This window comes from Heterodontus francisci, chromosome 26 (assembly GCF_036365525.1).
Source record: "Heterodontus francisci isolate sHetFra1 chromosome 26, sHetFra1.hap1, whole genome shotgun sequence".
NCBI lineage: Eukaryota > Metazoa > Chordata > Chondrichthyes > Heterodontiformes > Heterodontidae > Heterodontus > Heterodontus francisci.
Window position 1 is genome coordinate 11370211 of NC_090396.1, and position 14700 is coordinate 11384910.

The 14700-nt window shown below is 61.8% G+C and overlaps 1 protein-coding gene across 1 annotated transcript in view; it reads left to right on the forward strand.

Moving 5' to 3' along the window:
- LOC137384174 (ADP-ribosylation factor-binding protein GGA3-like) overlaps window positions 1-14700 on the forward strand; it is a 132721-nt gene that overhangs the window by 67251 nt on the left and 50770 nt on the right. The window contains exon 15 of the mRNA XM_068057801.1: window positions 6137-6306. Coding sequence (XP_067913902.1) covers window positions 6137-6306 — 170 coding nt within the window. The remainder of the gene's footprint in view (window positions 1-6136; window positions 6307-14700) is intronic.

Here is a 14700-nt window from a genome sequence, read left to right on the forward strand (position 1 = left end):
GGATGATCTTGAATCCATCGCCAGTGATGCAGTGGACTCCCTTTGCCTCCCACCGAGTCTCCTCTCCTCCCCACGGCGGAACTCCGGGACTTCCTCACGGCATGCAGGGGTTACCGCAATAAAGTTCAGCTGGCCCTCAGCCGATGGTTGAATCTGGTGCTAATTATCCAGTCTGTCCGTGCCACCCTCAAGAAGGTGGGGAAGGGCACAAACGTGAAACTGGTTGAAAGGCGCCGGTTTAAAGCGTTCCTCAACGGGTTGCTGGGGGAGTGGAAGGCTAGGTGCACTTCCGCTCCCTCCTCACACTGAGGTGTTGGTGACGGGTTTCTAAGTACTTTTGACATGAAGATAACCATAGCCAGCCTCAACATCAACGGCAACAGGGGGTCTCACCACAGATTTCATGATCTCTCAGTCCTCAGGGAAGGGAGATATGCGGTGAGCTTTCTGTAGGAAACCCACACCGTTCCGGGAGACAAAGCCACCTGGCTCCTGGAGTGGCAGTATGGGGTCTACATGAGTCACTTCACCCCTATTTCTAGTGGGGTGGCTATCTTGTTGGCCCTGACTTTTCAGCCAGAGATCTTGAGAGTCAAGGAGCTTGTGCCGGGCTGCTTGCTCCACCTCCCCTTTCACCTGGGTAGCATGCCGCTCCAGTTTGTGAACGAGTACACACCCAGGCCCTGCGCGTTGCAAACGTGCTTCTTGAACAAGTGTCCGCTGTCTTGAGCTGTATCAACAGCAGCGATTGCACATCCTCGGGGGGGGGGGGGTGCATTTTAACTGTACCCTCAAGTAAGGGATCACTCTGGTCCCCAGCGCAGCCAAGCGTCGGTGGAGAACTTGAGAGAACTGATGAGCTCCCTCAACTTGGTGGACATCTGGCAGAATCTCCATCCCGACTCCAGCACCTTCACATGGAGGAGAGTCCTGAATCGACCTCCTCTACATTTCGCAAGCGTATGTCTCCCGTGTCGCAGCGGCCTCCATGCAGCTGATGACGTGCTTGGACCACCACCTGGTGTGGGCGGAGTTCACTCGGCTCCGCATGCTGGTGGGGTCCACGTAGTGGCACTTTTAACAACCAGCTGCTGGAGGACGAGCGATTGCTGGACTCGTTCTGTTGATTCTGGGCCGACTGGAGAAGGAAGCAGGGGGGCTTCCCCTCCTTGAGGCTATGGTGGCATGTGGGCAAGTCTCACATCCGTGTCTTCTGTCAGGAATACGCAAAGGGGTTGACCAAGAGGCGGGAAGCAGAGATTGGGCAACTAGAGAGGGAGGTACTTGATTTGGAGGCCCGCCTTGGTCATGCCATCGTGGATCCTGCCCTGTGGCAGGCGTATAAAGAGAAGGGCACGCTGAGGGACCTGCAGCTCATAGGGTCCCGAGGCACGTACGTGAGGTCGCAGATCCAGATCCTGGAAGACTTGGACCGTGCCTCACCCTTCTTCTACTCGCTGGAAAAATGGCAGTGGGTACTTATGAATCTTGTCGAGTTGCTGGCCGACGATGGATCCTCCGCCACAGATCCAGAGGAAATGGTCCGTACCTATTAGAGTGTGTTGTTCTATCCGAATCCGTTCAGCAAGGACGCACAGAGAGTTTTGTTGGAAGACCTGCCGAAGGTCAGCCCGGAGGGTGCCAAAGGATTGGAGGCTCCGTTCACGTTGGCTGGGCTGACCGGCACCCTCCACCAGCATTCGAGGGGCAAATCCCCGGGGCTGGACGGGCTGATCGTGGAGTTCCTCAGGGCGTTCTGGGACGTCCTGGGGGATGATTACACCTGGGTCCAGGGGAAAGCCTAGCGACCGGGCAGATGCCCCTCTTGTGGCATCGTCCTACTGCCTAAGAGGGCGATCTCTGCCTGCTTGAGCACTGGCGTCTGGTCTCCCTCCTCAGCATGGATTATAAGATCTTTGCCCGGGCTAGGTCTACCCGCCTGGGCTCCGTGCTGGCCTATATGATGCACCCCGACCAGTCCGACACGGTCCCAGTCCAGTCCATCCAAGACAACATCCACCTGGTCCGGGACCTGATCCATTTTTCCCAGAGGACTGGTTTGTCGGTCACATTTCTCTCCCTTGCTCAGGAGAAGGCGTTCGACAGGTTGGATCACGAATACCTTTTCGGGACTCTGCGCGTGTTCGGACTCGGGCTGCATTTTGTGGCCCGGGTCCGACTTTTGTACGGCGCCGCAGTGTCTGGTTAAACTTCCTTGACAGCGCCCCTTCGCTTTGGGCGAGGAGTGCTTCTGGGATGCCCAATGTCAGGCCAATTATATACCATCTGCGTGGAGCCATTCCTTTGTCTGCTTCGCAGGAGGTTGACGGGTTTGGCTCTGCGCAGGCCGGCCATGCGGGTCGTCCTCTCGGCTTACACCAATGATGTGCTCCTGACGTTCACGGATCCCGTTGACTTGCGGAGGATATGCGACTGCCAGCAGACCTTTTCTGCCGCGTCCTCTGCGAGGATCAATTGGGAGAAATGTTCCAGACTCCTGGTGGGTCAGAGGCGAGTGGACTCCCTGCCGGAGGAGTTAATACTTTTTGCGTGGAGCACCACGCACCTCCTCTATCTGGGAGTCCACCACTGAGGAAGCCTGGCTGTCAAACTGGCAGGAGTTGGAGGCAAAAGTCACCACTGGGCTGGGCTGCTGGACAGGACTGCTCCGAATGCTTTCCTACAGGGGCCGAGCGCTGGTCATAAACCAACTAGTGGCCTCGATGCTGTGGTACCGGTTGGTCACTTTGGCTCTGCCCCCTGCATTTGCCACCAAGCTCCAGAAGAAGCTCATCGATTTCCTCTGGGGCAAGAGGAAACACTGGATCTCTGCCACAGCCCTGAGTGCTCCAGATTGAGGAGGGTAGCCAGTCGCTGGTGTGCGCCCACACCCAGGCTGCGACGCTCCGCCTTCGGATCCTGCAGAGATACCTGTATGTCGAGCGTCCTCCCAGATGGTGTGCGCTGGTGATGTATTTTTTCAGCCGGGGCACTGCCTTCAAGATGACACAATGCCCCGGCGGCGACCGTTAGCCGTGCCTCTCTGAGGGAGTTGCCTGTCTTTTACCGTAATCTATTCAGAGTCTGGAACACAGTCGCCTCCAATCAGGGCGCTCTACTGCCGGCGGAGGAGAGCGCCTTGGCTGTCCAGGCCGCCGTCTCCAGGGATGGAACAATGGGCGGAGGAGTAGCCGAAGCCTCCAGGACACCCCTCACTGCGGGTGACGAGGGGGCTCGGGAATGCGGAGCACTACTGGCTGAGCTGAGCCCCTGCTCAGCCGGAACTGTTCATCGGACCCAGGCCCCGAAACCCTCCTCAGGAGCTGGTCCCGCACAACCCAAGCCGCCTCTCGGAAATGCCCTCCGTGCCATTCCACACGGCGCGGAGTGTTTTCCTGTACGGGCTGCTCCTGCACACTCTCCACTTCCTCGTCCTCGACAGCCGTGGCGGTCCATGTTGTCATCTGGCAGTGAGGGGAAACCCTGGTGGAGGTCTCTCTAAGCGGGAGTCCTCCCCCTTTACATCGGGGACTTGGGGTGGAGGGTGTTGCACAGGCAGTCCCATGCAATAGACTGTTAAGTAAGTTCACAGACTCCCAGGCAGCCTGTAATTTCTGCAGCCTGGACGAGTCCATGTTCCATGTATATATGGAGTGTGCTAGGTTGCAGCCCCTGTTCGAGTATTTAAAGGGGCTGCTCCTCAGGTTTTGGCTGCAATTCAGCCCCACACTCCTGATCTTTGGGCATCCGGTGCGGAGGACTGTGGGCAAGGAGGAGGATCTCGTCGGTCTGCCACTGGCCCTGGAGGCAATTCACAGGTCCAGGCTGCGGGCCATCGAGGGGTCCATCTACCCTGATTGCCTGCCTCTCTTCCGAGGTTACGTTTGCGCCCAGGTGTCCCTGGAGAAGAAGCATGTGGTGTCTGCCAGTACACTTGAGGCCTTCCATGACTGGTGGGCACCGCTGGGATTGGAGTGCATCATCGATGCCGAGAATGGCATTTTAATTTGAGTTTTGTTTTATTTAACTGGTTTGAACAAAGAACAGTACAGCACAGGAACAGGCCATTCGGCCCTCCAAGCCTGCGCCAATCTTGATGCCTGCCTAAACTAAAACCTTCTGCACTTCCGGGGTCCGTATCCCTCTATTCCCTTCCTATTCATGTTTTTGTCAAGATGCCTCTTAAACGTCTCCATGGTACCTGCTTCCACCACCTCCCCCGGAAACAGGTTCCAGGCACTCACCACCCTCTGTGTAAAGAACTTGCCTCGCACATCCCCTCTAAACTTTGCCCCTCTCACCTTAAACCTATGTCCCCTAGTAACTGACTCTTCCACCCTGGGAAAAAGCTTCTGAGTATCCACTCTGTCCATGCCACTCATAACTTTGTAAACCTCTATCATGTCGCCCCTCCACCTCCGTCGTTCCAGTGAAAACAGTCCAAGTTTATCCAACCTCTCCTCATAGCTAATGCCCTCCAGACCAGGCAACATCCTGGTAAACCTCTTCTGTACCCTCTCCAAAGCCTCCATGTCCTTCTGGTAGTGTGGCGACCAGAATTGCATGCAATATTCTAAGTGTGGCCTAACTAAAGTTCTGTACAGCTGCAGCATGACTTGCCAATTTTTATACTCTATGCCCCAACCGATGAAGGCAAGCATGCCGTATGCCTTCTTGATGAGCTTATCCACCTGCATTGCCACTTTTAGTGATCTGTGGACCTGTACGCCCAGATCTCTCTGCCTGTCAATACTCCTAAGGGTTCTGCCATTTACTGTATACTTCCCACCTGCATTAGACCTTCCAAAATGCATTACCTCACATTTGTCCGGATTAAACTCCATCTGCCACTTCTCCGCCCAAGTCTCCAACCGATCTATATCCTGCTGTATCCTCTGACAATCCTCATCACTGTCTGCAACTCCACCAACCTTTGTGTCGTCCGCAAACTTACTAATCAGACCAGCTACATTTTCCTCCAAATCATTTATATATACTACAAACAGCAAAGGTTCCAGCACTGACCCCTGTGGAACACCACTAGTCACATCCTTCCATTCAGAAAAGCACCCTTCCACTGCTACCCTCTGTCTTCTATGACCGAGCCAGTTCTGTATCCATCTTGCCAGCTCACCTCTGATCCCATGTTTGAAGAAAGTTATTTATTTTAAATGTACATAAAGGGGGCCTGGGGAATAAAGGTCCCCTCAAGCAAAATAAAAGGGGCCTAGGGTACAAAGATCACCTTGTAGAAAAAAATGGTAAGATACAGAGTAAAGCTCCCTCTACACTGTCCCATCAAAATATCTCGGCACCAACCTGAGAAGACTGATCCCTACTGCAAATGAATGACGTTTTCCCACAGCAGCCATCCTGTGACCTGAGTTAGCAGGTGCAATAATGTTGGTGACATTTTTGCTGATTTGTGCTATGAGCCCCTATCACTTGGGTTAAGACTGCCCATTCCTTGTACATAGAGCACTTATGGAAAGTGAATGATCTTTACCTTTGAGATGATCAAAAGAGAAACATTTATGTTTCTTCTCCTCTTTGTTTGACTTGAACTGAACCAAATTAGCCAGTCTCAGTCATGGGCCTTTGGCCTCAATGTTTCTTAGGGAGGGGGAAAGTTCAGGCAGCGTTTCTGCTCCTGACCACTATCCAGGCAGAATCAAGCTTGGCTGTGATGCCTTCTGTGGTTGAACAGCCTGTCAACATTCACAATGTTCAAGTTGATAGGTGGCAAGATCTGAGAGGCTGAGGGCCTCCTGTGTGACTGGCAACTTCAAGACAGGAGGGGGAAACTCTAAGAAGAAACTGTGCCCAGTGGCAGCAGGGGCAGGAACCAGGAGCAACAAATTTAAGGTAATTGACAGAGATCCAGACGTGACATGAAACATTTTATACAAAGTGAGTTATGATGATCTGGAAAGCGCTGTCTGAAAAGGTGGTGGAAACAGATTCAAGAGTAATTTTCAAAAGAGAATTGAAATACTTGAAGGGGAAAGATTTGCAGGGTTATGGGGCAGGAGTGGGATTAATTGGATAGCTCTTTGAAAGAGCGGACAGGGACACTGGGCGATATGGCCTCCTCGTGTGCTGTATGATGTTACTGCAACATGTGTTCTTTTCGCAGGTAGTGTTCTCCCTGTGACTGCGTATGACAAGAATGGTTTCAGGATCCTACTGCACTTTGCAAAGGACTGCCCTCCTGCAAGGCTTGATGTGCTTGTGATTGTCATCTCCATGATCAACACCTCACCCCTACCCATTGCCAACGTGGTACTGCAGGCAGCTGTACCCAAGGTAGGAGCTCAAACTCTTCACCAATTCTGTATCATTAACAAAGACAGAATGTGCATTTATATAGGGCTTTTTGCATCCTCAGAACACCTCAAAGTTTCACAGCCAATAATGTGCTTTTCAGTTGCCACAGTGATGGCGTAATGTAGCATTGAATTCCCACACAGCTATTTCCTGTCTCTCTCCCCCTTCCTCAGTCACTCTCACCGTCTGACACTCCCCACCCATCTGTCTGTCTGCCTCTCTCTCACTCTCCCTCCCCATCTGTCTCACTTTGCCCCATGTCTATCTCTCTCTCTCCCCCTTGTCCATCTCTCTCTTCCCTCCCTCGGGCTTTCTCTTCACCCTCGTCTGTCCCTCTCTCTCCCTCCCCCACACCATGTCCTTCTGTCTCTCTCGCTCACCACACCCCCCACGGCTGGGAGTCCCTCTCTCTTCGCCCCCCACACCGAGTCCCTCCCCACCCCACCCAAGTGTCCATTTCTCTCTTCTCCCGTGTTCCTCTCTCTACACCCCCACCCCAGTGTCCCTCTCTCACCCTTGTGTCCCTCCCTCTCTCTACCCCCCCTCCAGTGTCTCACTCTTTCTCTCCCCCTTGAGTCTCTCCCTCTCTCTACCCTCCCAGTGTCCCTCTCTCTCTACCCACTGTGCATCCCACTCTCTCTCTTCCCCTCATATCCTTCTCACTCCCCCTCGTGTCCCTCTCTCTCTCCCCCACCGTGTCCCACGCCTCCCCACCCCACCCCCCCACCCTCTCCCCTGTGTCCCTCTCTTTCCCCCCCCCGCCCCTCGTGTCCCTCTCTTTCCCCCCCCCGCCCCTCGTGTCCCTCTCTTTCCCCCCCCCGCCCCTCATGTCCCTCTCTTTCCCCCCCCCCACCCCGTGTCCCTCTCTTCACCCCCCACCCCGTGTCCCTCTCTTCACCCCCCACCCCGTGTCCCTCTCTTCACCCCCCACCCCGTGTCCCTCTCTTCACCCCCCACCCCGTGTCCCTCTCTCTTACCCCCCCCCACCCCGTGTCCCTCTCTTCACCCCCCACCCCGTGTCCCTCTCTTCACCCCCCCACCCCGTGTCCCTCTCTTCACCCCCCACCCCGTGTCCCTCTCTTCACCCCCCACCCCGTGTCCCTCTCTTCACCCCCCCACCCCGTGTCCCTCTCTCTTACCCCCCCCCACCCCGTGTCCCTCTCTCTCCCCCCCCACCCCACCCCGTGTCCCTCTCTCTTCCCCCCCCCCACCCCACCCCGTGTCCCTCTCTCTCTTCCCCCCCCCCCCCCGTGTCCCTCTCGTTTCCCCCCCCCCCCCCCCCCCCCCGGTGTCCCTCTCGTTCCCCCCCCCCCCCCCCCCATCGTGTCCCTCTCGTTCCCCCCCCCCCCCCCCCATCGTGTCCCTCTCGTTCCCCCCCCCCCCCCCCCACGTGTCCCTCTCTTCCCCCCCTCCACCGTGTCCCTCTGTTTCCCCCCCCCCTCCACCGTGTCCCTCTCTTCCCCCCCCTCCACCGTGTCCCTCTCTTCCCCTCCTCCACCGTGTCCCTCTCTTCCCCCCCCCCCCCTCCACCGTGTCCCTCTCTTCCCCCCCCTCCACCGTGTCCCTCTCTTCCCCCCCCCTCCACCGTGTCCCTCTCTTCCCCCCCCCCTCCACCGTGTCCCTCTCTTCCCCCCCTCCACCGTGTCCCTCTGTTTCCCCCCCCCCTCCACCGTGTCCCTCTCTTCCCCTCCTCCACCGTGTCCCTCTCTTCCCCCCCCCCCCTCCACCGTGTCCCTCTCTTCCCCCCCTCCACCGTGTCCCTCTCTTCCCCCCCCTCCACCGTGTCCCTCTCTTTCCCCCCCCCCCTCCACCGTGTCCCTCTCTTTCCCCCCCCCCTCCACCGTGTCCCTCTCTTCCCCCCCCCCCCTCCACCGTGTCCCTCTCTTCCCCCCCTCCACCGTGTCCCTCTGTTTCCCCCCCCCTCCACCGTGTCCCTCTCTTCCCCCCCCTCCACCGTGTCCCTCTCTTCCCCTCCTCCACCGTGTCCCTCTCTTCCCCCCCCCCCCCTCCACCGTGTCCCTCTCTTCCCCCCCCTCCACCGTGTCCCTCTCTTTCCCCCCCCCCTCCACCGTGTCCCTCTCTTCCCCCCCTCCACCGTGTCCCTCTCTTCCCCCCCCTCCACCGTGTCCCTCTCTTTCCCCCCCCCCTCCACCGTGTCCCTCTCTTCCCCCCCCTCCACCGTGTCCCTCTCTTCCCCTCCCTCCACCGTGTCCCTCTCTTCCCCCCCCTCCACCGTGTCCCTCTGTTTCCCCCCCCCCTCCACCGTGTCCCTCTCTTCCCCCCCTCCACCGTGTCCCTCTGTTTCCCCCCCCCCTCCACCGTGTCCCTCTCTTCCCCCCCCTCCACCGTGTCCCTCTCTTCCCCCCCCTCCACCGTGTCCCTCTCTTTCCCCCCCCCCTCCACCGTGTCCCTCTCTTCCCCCCCTCCACCGTGTCCCTCTCTTCCCCTCCCTCCACCGTGTCCCTCTCTTCCCCTCCCTCCACCGTGTCCCTCTCTTCCCCCCCCTCCACCGTGTCCCTCTCTTTCCCCCCCCCCTCCACCGTGTCCCTCTCTTCCCCTCCCTCCACCGTGTCCCTCTCTTCCCCCCCCTCCACCGTGTCCCTCTCTTTCCCCCCCCCCTCCACCGTGTCCCTCTCTTCCCCCCCCTCCACCGTGTCCCTCTCTTTCCCCCCCCCCTCCACCGTGTCCCTCTCTTCCCCCCCCTCCACCGTGTCCCTCTCTTTCCCCCCCCCCTCCACCGTGTCCCTCTCTTCCCCTCCCTCCACCGTGTCCCTCTCTTCCCCTCCCTCCACCGTGTCCCTCTCTTCCCCCCCCTCCACCGTGTCCCTCTCTTTCCCCCCCCCCCTCCACCGTGTCCCTCTCTTCCCCTCCCTCCACCGTGTCCCTCTCTTCCCCCCCCTCCACCGTGTCCCTCTGTTTCCCCCCCCCCTCCACCGTGTCCCTCTCTTCCCCTCCCTCCACCGTGTCCCTCTCTTCCCCCCCCTCCACCGTGTCCCTCTGTTTCCCCCCCCCCTCCACCGTGTCCCTCTCTTCCCCCCCCTCCACCGTGTCCCTCTGTTTCCCCCCCCCTCCACCGTGTCCCTCTCTTCCCCTCCCTCCACCGTGTCCCTCTCTTCCCCCCCCTCCACCGTGTCCCTCTGTTTCCCCCCCCCCTCCACCGTGTCCCTCTCTTCCCCCCCTCCACCGTGTCCCTCTGTTTCCCCCCCTCCACCGTGTCCCTCTCTTCCCCCCCCTCCACCGTGTCCCTCTCTTCCCCCCCCTCCACCGTGTCCCTCTGTTTCCCCCCCCCTCCACCGTGTCCCTCTCTTCCCCCCCCTCCACCGTGTCCCTCTGTTTCCCCCCCCCCTCCACCGTGTCCCTCTCTTCCCCCCCTCCACCGTGTCCCTCTGTTTCCCCCCCTCCACCGTGTCCCTCTCTTCCCCCCCCCTCCACCGTGTCCCTCTCTTCCCCCCCCTCCACCGTGTCCCTCTCTTTCCCCCCCCCCTCCACCGTGTCCCTCTCTTCCCCTCCCTCCACCGTGTCCCTCTCTTCCCCCCCCTCCACCGTGTCCCTCTGTTTCCCCCCCCCCTCCACCGTGTCCCTCTCTTCCCCTCCCTCCACCGTGTCCCTCTCTTCCCCCCCCTCCACCGTGTCCCTCTGTTTCCCCCCCCCCTCCACCGTGTCCCTCTCTTCCCCCCCCTCCACCGTGTCCCTCTGTTTCCCCCCCCCCTCCACCGTGTCCCTCTCTTCCCCCCCCTCCACCGTGTCCCTCTGTTTCCCCCCCTCCACCGTGTCCCTCTCTTCCCCCCCTCCACCGTGTCCCTCTCTTCCCCCCCCTCCACCGTGTCCCTCTGTTTCCCCCCCCCCTCCACCGTGTCCCTCTCTTCCCCTCCCTCCACCGTGTCCCTCTCTTCCCCCCCCTCCACCGTGTCCCTCTGTTTCCCCCCCCCCTCCACCGTGTCCCTCTCTTCCCCCCCTCCACCGTGTCCCTCTCTTCCCCCCCCTCCACCGTGTCCCTCTCTTTCCCCCCCCCCTCCACCGTGTCCCTCTCTTCCCCCCCCTCCACCGTGTCCCTCTCTTTCCCCCCCCCTCCACCGTGTCCCTCTCTTCCCCCCCTCCACCGTGTCCCTCTCTTCCCCCCCTCCACCGTGTCCCTCTCTTCCCCCCCCTCCACCGTGTCCCTCTCTTCCCCCCCTCCACCGTGTCCCTCTCTTCCCCCCCTCCACCGTGTCCCTCTCTTCCCCCCCTCCACCGTGTCCCTCTCTTCCCCTCCTCCACCGTGTCCCTCTCTTCCCCTCCTCCACCGTGTCCCTCTCTTCCCCTCCTCCACCGTGTCCCTCTCTTCCCCTCCTCCACCGTGTCCCTCTCTTCCCCCCCTCCACCGTGTCCCTCTCTTTCCCCCCCCCCTCCACCGTGTCCCTCTCTTCCCCCCCTCCACCGTGTCCCTCTCTTCCCTCCTCCACCGTGTCCCTCTCTTCCCCTCCTCCACCGTGTCCCTCTCTTCCCCCCCCTCCACCGTGTCCCTCTCTTCCCCCCCTCCACCGTGTCCCTCTCTTCCCCCCCTCCACCGTGTCCCTCTCTTCCCCTCCTCCACCGTGTCCCTCTCTTCCCCTCCTCCACCGTGTCCCTCTCTTCCCCTCCTCCACCGTGTCCCTCTCTTCCCCCCCCTCCACCGTGTCCCTCTCTTCCCCTCCCTCCACCGTGTCCCTCTCTTCCCCTCCCTCCACCGTGTCCCTCTCTTCCCCCCCCTCCACCGTGTCCCTCTCTTTCCCCCCCCCTCCACCGTGTCCCTCTCTTCCCCCCCTCCACCGTGTCCCTCTCTTCCCCTCCCTCCACCGTGTCCCTCTCTTCCCCTCCCTCCACCGTGTCCCTCTCTTCCCCTCCTCCACCGTGTCCCTCTCTTCCCCCCCCTCCACCGTGTCCCTCTCTTTCCCCCCCCCCTCCACCGTGTCCCTCTCTTCCCCCCCTCCACCGTGTCCCTCTCTTCCCCCCCTCCACCGTGTCCCTCTCTTCCCCTCCCTCCACCGTGTCCCTCTCTTCCCCTCCCTCCACCGTGTCCCTCTCTTCCCCCCCCTCCACCGTGTCCCTCTCTTTCCCCCCCCCTCCACCGTGTCCCTCTCTTCCCCCCCTCCACCGTGTCCCTCTCTTCCCCTCCCTCCACCGTGTCCCTCTCTTCCCCTCCCTCCACCGTGTCCCTCTCTTCCCCTCCCTCCACCGTGTCCCTCTCTTCCCCCCCCTCCACCGTGTCCCTCTCTTCCCCTCCCTCCACCGTGTCCCTCTCTTCCCCTCCCTCCACCGTGTCCCTCTCTTCCCCCCCCTCCACCGTGTCCCTCTCTTTCCCCCCCCCCTCCACCGTGTCCCTCTCTTCCCCCCCTCCACCGTGTCCCTCTCTTCCCCTCCCTCCACCGTGTCCCTCTCTTCCCCTCCCTCCACCGTGTCCCTCTCTTCCCCCCCTCCACCGTGTCCCTCTCTTTCCCCCCCCCTCCACCGTGTCCCTCTCTTCCCCCCCCTCCACCGTGTCCCTCTCTTCCCCTCCCTCCACCGTGTCCCTCTCTTCCCCTCCCTCCACCGTGTCCCTCTCTTCCCCCCCCTCCACCGTGTCCCTCTCTTCCCCCCCTCCACCGTGTCCCTCTCTTCCCCCCCCTCCACCGTGTCCCTCTCTTCCCCCCCCTCCACCGTGTCCCTCTCTTCCCCCCCTCCACCGTGTCCCTCTCTTCCCCCCCCTCCACCGTGTCCCTCTCTTTCCCCCCCCCCTCCACCGTGTCCCTCTCTTCCCCCCCCTCCACCGTGTCCCTCTCTTCCCCTCCCTCCACCGTGTCCCTCTCTTCCCCTCCCTCCACCGTGTCCCTCTCTTCCCCCCCTCCACCGTGTCCCTCTCTTCCCCCCCTCCACCGTGTCCCTCTCTTCCCCTCCCTCCACCGTGTCCCTCTCTTCCCCCCCCTCCACCGTGTCCCTCTCTTCCCCCCCTCCACCGTGTCCCTCTCTTCCCCCCCTCCACCGTGTCCCTCTCTTCCCCTCCCTCCACCGTGTCCCTCTCTTCCCCCCCTCCACCGTGTCCCTCTCTTTCCCCCCCCCCCTCCACCGTGTCCCTCTCTTCCCCCCCCTCCACCGTGTCCCTCTCTTCCCCTCCCTCCACCGTGTCCCTCTCTTCCCCTCCCTCCACCGTGTCCCTCTCTTCCCCTCCTCCACCGTGTCCCTCTCTTCCCCCTCCTCCACCGTGTCCCTCTCTTCCCCCCCTCCACCGTGTCCCTCTCTTTCCCCCCCCCTCCACCGTGTCCCTCTCTTCCCCCCCTCCACCGTGTCCCTCTCTTCCCCTCCCTCCACCGTGTCCCTCTCTTCCCCCCCTCCACCGTGTCCCTCTCTTCCCCCCCTCCACCGTGTCCCTCTCTTCCCCCCCTCCACCGTGTCCCTCTCTTCCCCTCCTCCACCGTGTCCCTCTCTTCCCCTCCCTCCACCGTGTCCCTCTCTTCCCCCCCCTCCACCGTGTCCCTCTCTTCCCCTCCTCCACCGTGTCCCTCTCTTCCCCTCCCTCCACCGTGTCCCTCTCTTCCCCCCCTCCACCGTGTCCCTCTCTTCCCCCCCTCCACCGTGTCCCTCTCTTCCCCCTCCCCGGTCCTCTCTCCGTGTCCCTCTCTTCCCCTCCCTCCACCGTGTCCCTCTCTTCCCCCCCTCCACCGTGTCCCTCTCTTCCCCCCCCTCCACCGTGTCCCTCTCTTCCCCCCCTCCACCGTGTCCCTCTCTTCCCCCCCTCCACCGTGTCCCTCTCTTCCCCCCCCCTCCACCGTGTCCCTCTCTTCCCCCCCCTCCACCGTGTCCCTCTCTTCCCCCCCTCCACCGTGTCCCTCTCTTCCCCCCCTCCACCGTGTCCCTCTCTTCCCCTCCTCCACCGTGTCCCTCTCTTCCCCTCCCTCCACCGTGTCCCTCTCTTCCCCCCCTCCACCGTGTCCCTCTCTTTCCCCCCCTCCTCCACCGTGTCCCTCTCTTCCCCTCCTCCACCGTGTCCCTCTCTTCCCCTCCTCCACCGTGTCCCTCTCTTCCCCTCCTCCACCGTGTCCCTCTCTTCCCCCCCTCCACCGTGTCCCTCTCTTCCCCCCCTCCACCGTGTCCCTCTCTTCCCCCCCTCCACCGTGTCCCTCTCTTCCCCTCCCTCCACCGTGTCCCTCTCTTCCCCTCCCTCCACCGTGTCCCTCTCTTCCCCCCCCTCCACCGTGTCCCTCTCTTCCCTCCCTCCACCGTGTCCCTCTCTTCCCCCCCTCCACCGTGTCCCTCTCTTCCCCTCCCTCCACCGTGTCCCTCTCTTCCCCCCCTCCACCGTGTCCCTCTCTTCCCCCCCTCCACCGTGTCCCTCTCTTCCCCCCCTCCACCGTGTCCCTCTCTTCCCCTCCTCCACCGTGTCCCTCTCTTCCCCCCCTCCACCGTGTCCCTCTCTTCCCCTCCTCCACCGTGTCCCTCTCTTCCCCCCCTCCACCGTGTCCCTCTCTTCCCCTCCTCCACCGTGTCCCTCTCTTCCCCCCCCTCCACCGTGTCCCTCTCTTCCCCTCCTCCACCGTGTCCCTCTCTTCCCCCCCCTCCACCGTGTCCCTCTCTTCCCCCCCTCACCGTGTCCCTCTCTTCCCCTCCTCCACCGTGTCCCTCTCTTCCCCCCCTCCACCGTGTCCCTCTCTTCCCCCCCTCCACCGTGTCCCTCTCTTCCCCTCCTCCACCGTGTCCCTCTCTTCCCCTCCTCCACCGTGTCCCTCTCTTCCCCCTCCTCCACCGTGTCCCTCTCTTTCCCCCCCCTCCACCGTGTCCCTCTCTTCCCCCCCTCCACCGTGTCCCTCTCTTCCCCCCCTCCACCGTGTCCCTCTCGTTTCCCCCCCCCTCCACCGTGTCCCTCTCTTCCCCCCCCTCCACCGTGTCCCTCTCTTCCCCCCCTCCACCGTGTCCCTCTCTTCCCCCCCTCCACCGTGTCCCTCTCTTCCCCCCCTCCACCGTGTCCCTCTGCTTCCCCCCCCCCTCCACCGTGTCCCTCTCTTCCCCCCCTCCACCGTGTCCCTCTCTTCCCCCCCCTCCACCGTGTCCCTCTCTTCCCCCTCCTCCACCGTGTCCCTCTCTTCCCCCCCCTCCACCGTGTCCCTCTGTTCCCCCCCCCTCCACCGTGTCCCTCTCTTCCCCCCCCTCCACCGTGTCCCTCTCTTCCCCCCCTCCACCGTGTCCCTCTCTTCCCCCCCTCCACCGTGTCCCTCTCTTCCCCCCCTCCACCGTGTCCCTCTGTTTCCCCCCCCCTCCACCGTGTCCCTCTCTTCCCCCCCCTCCACCGTGTCCCTCTCTTCCCCCCCTCCACCGTGTCCCTCTCTTCCCCCCCCTCCACCGTGTCCCTCTCTTCCCCCCCCTCCACCGTGTCCCTCTCTTCCA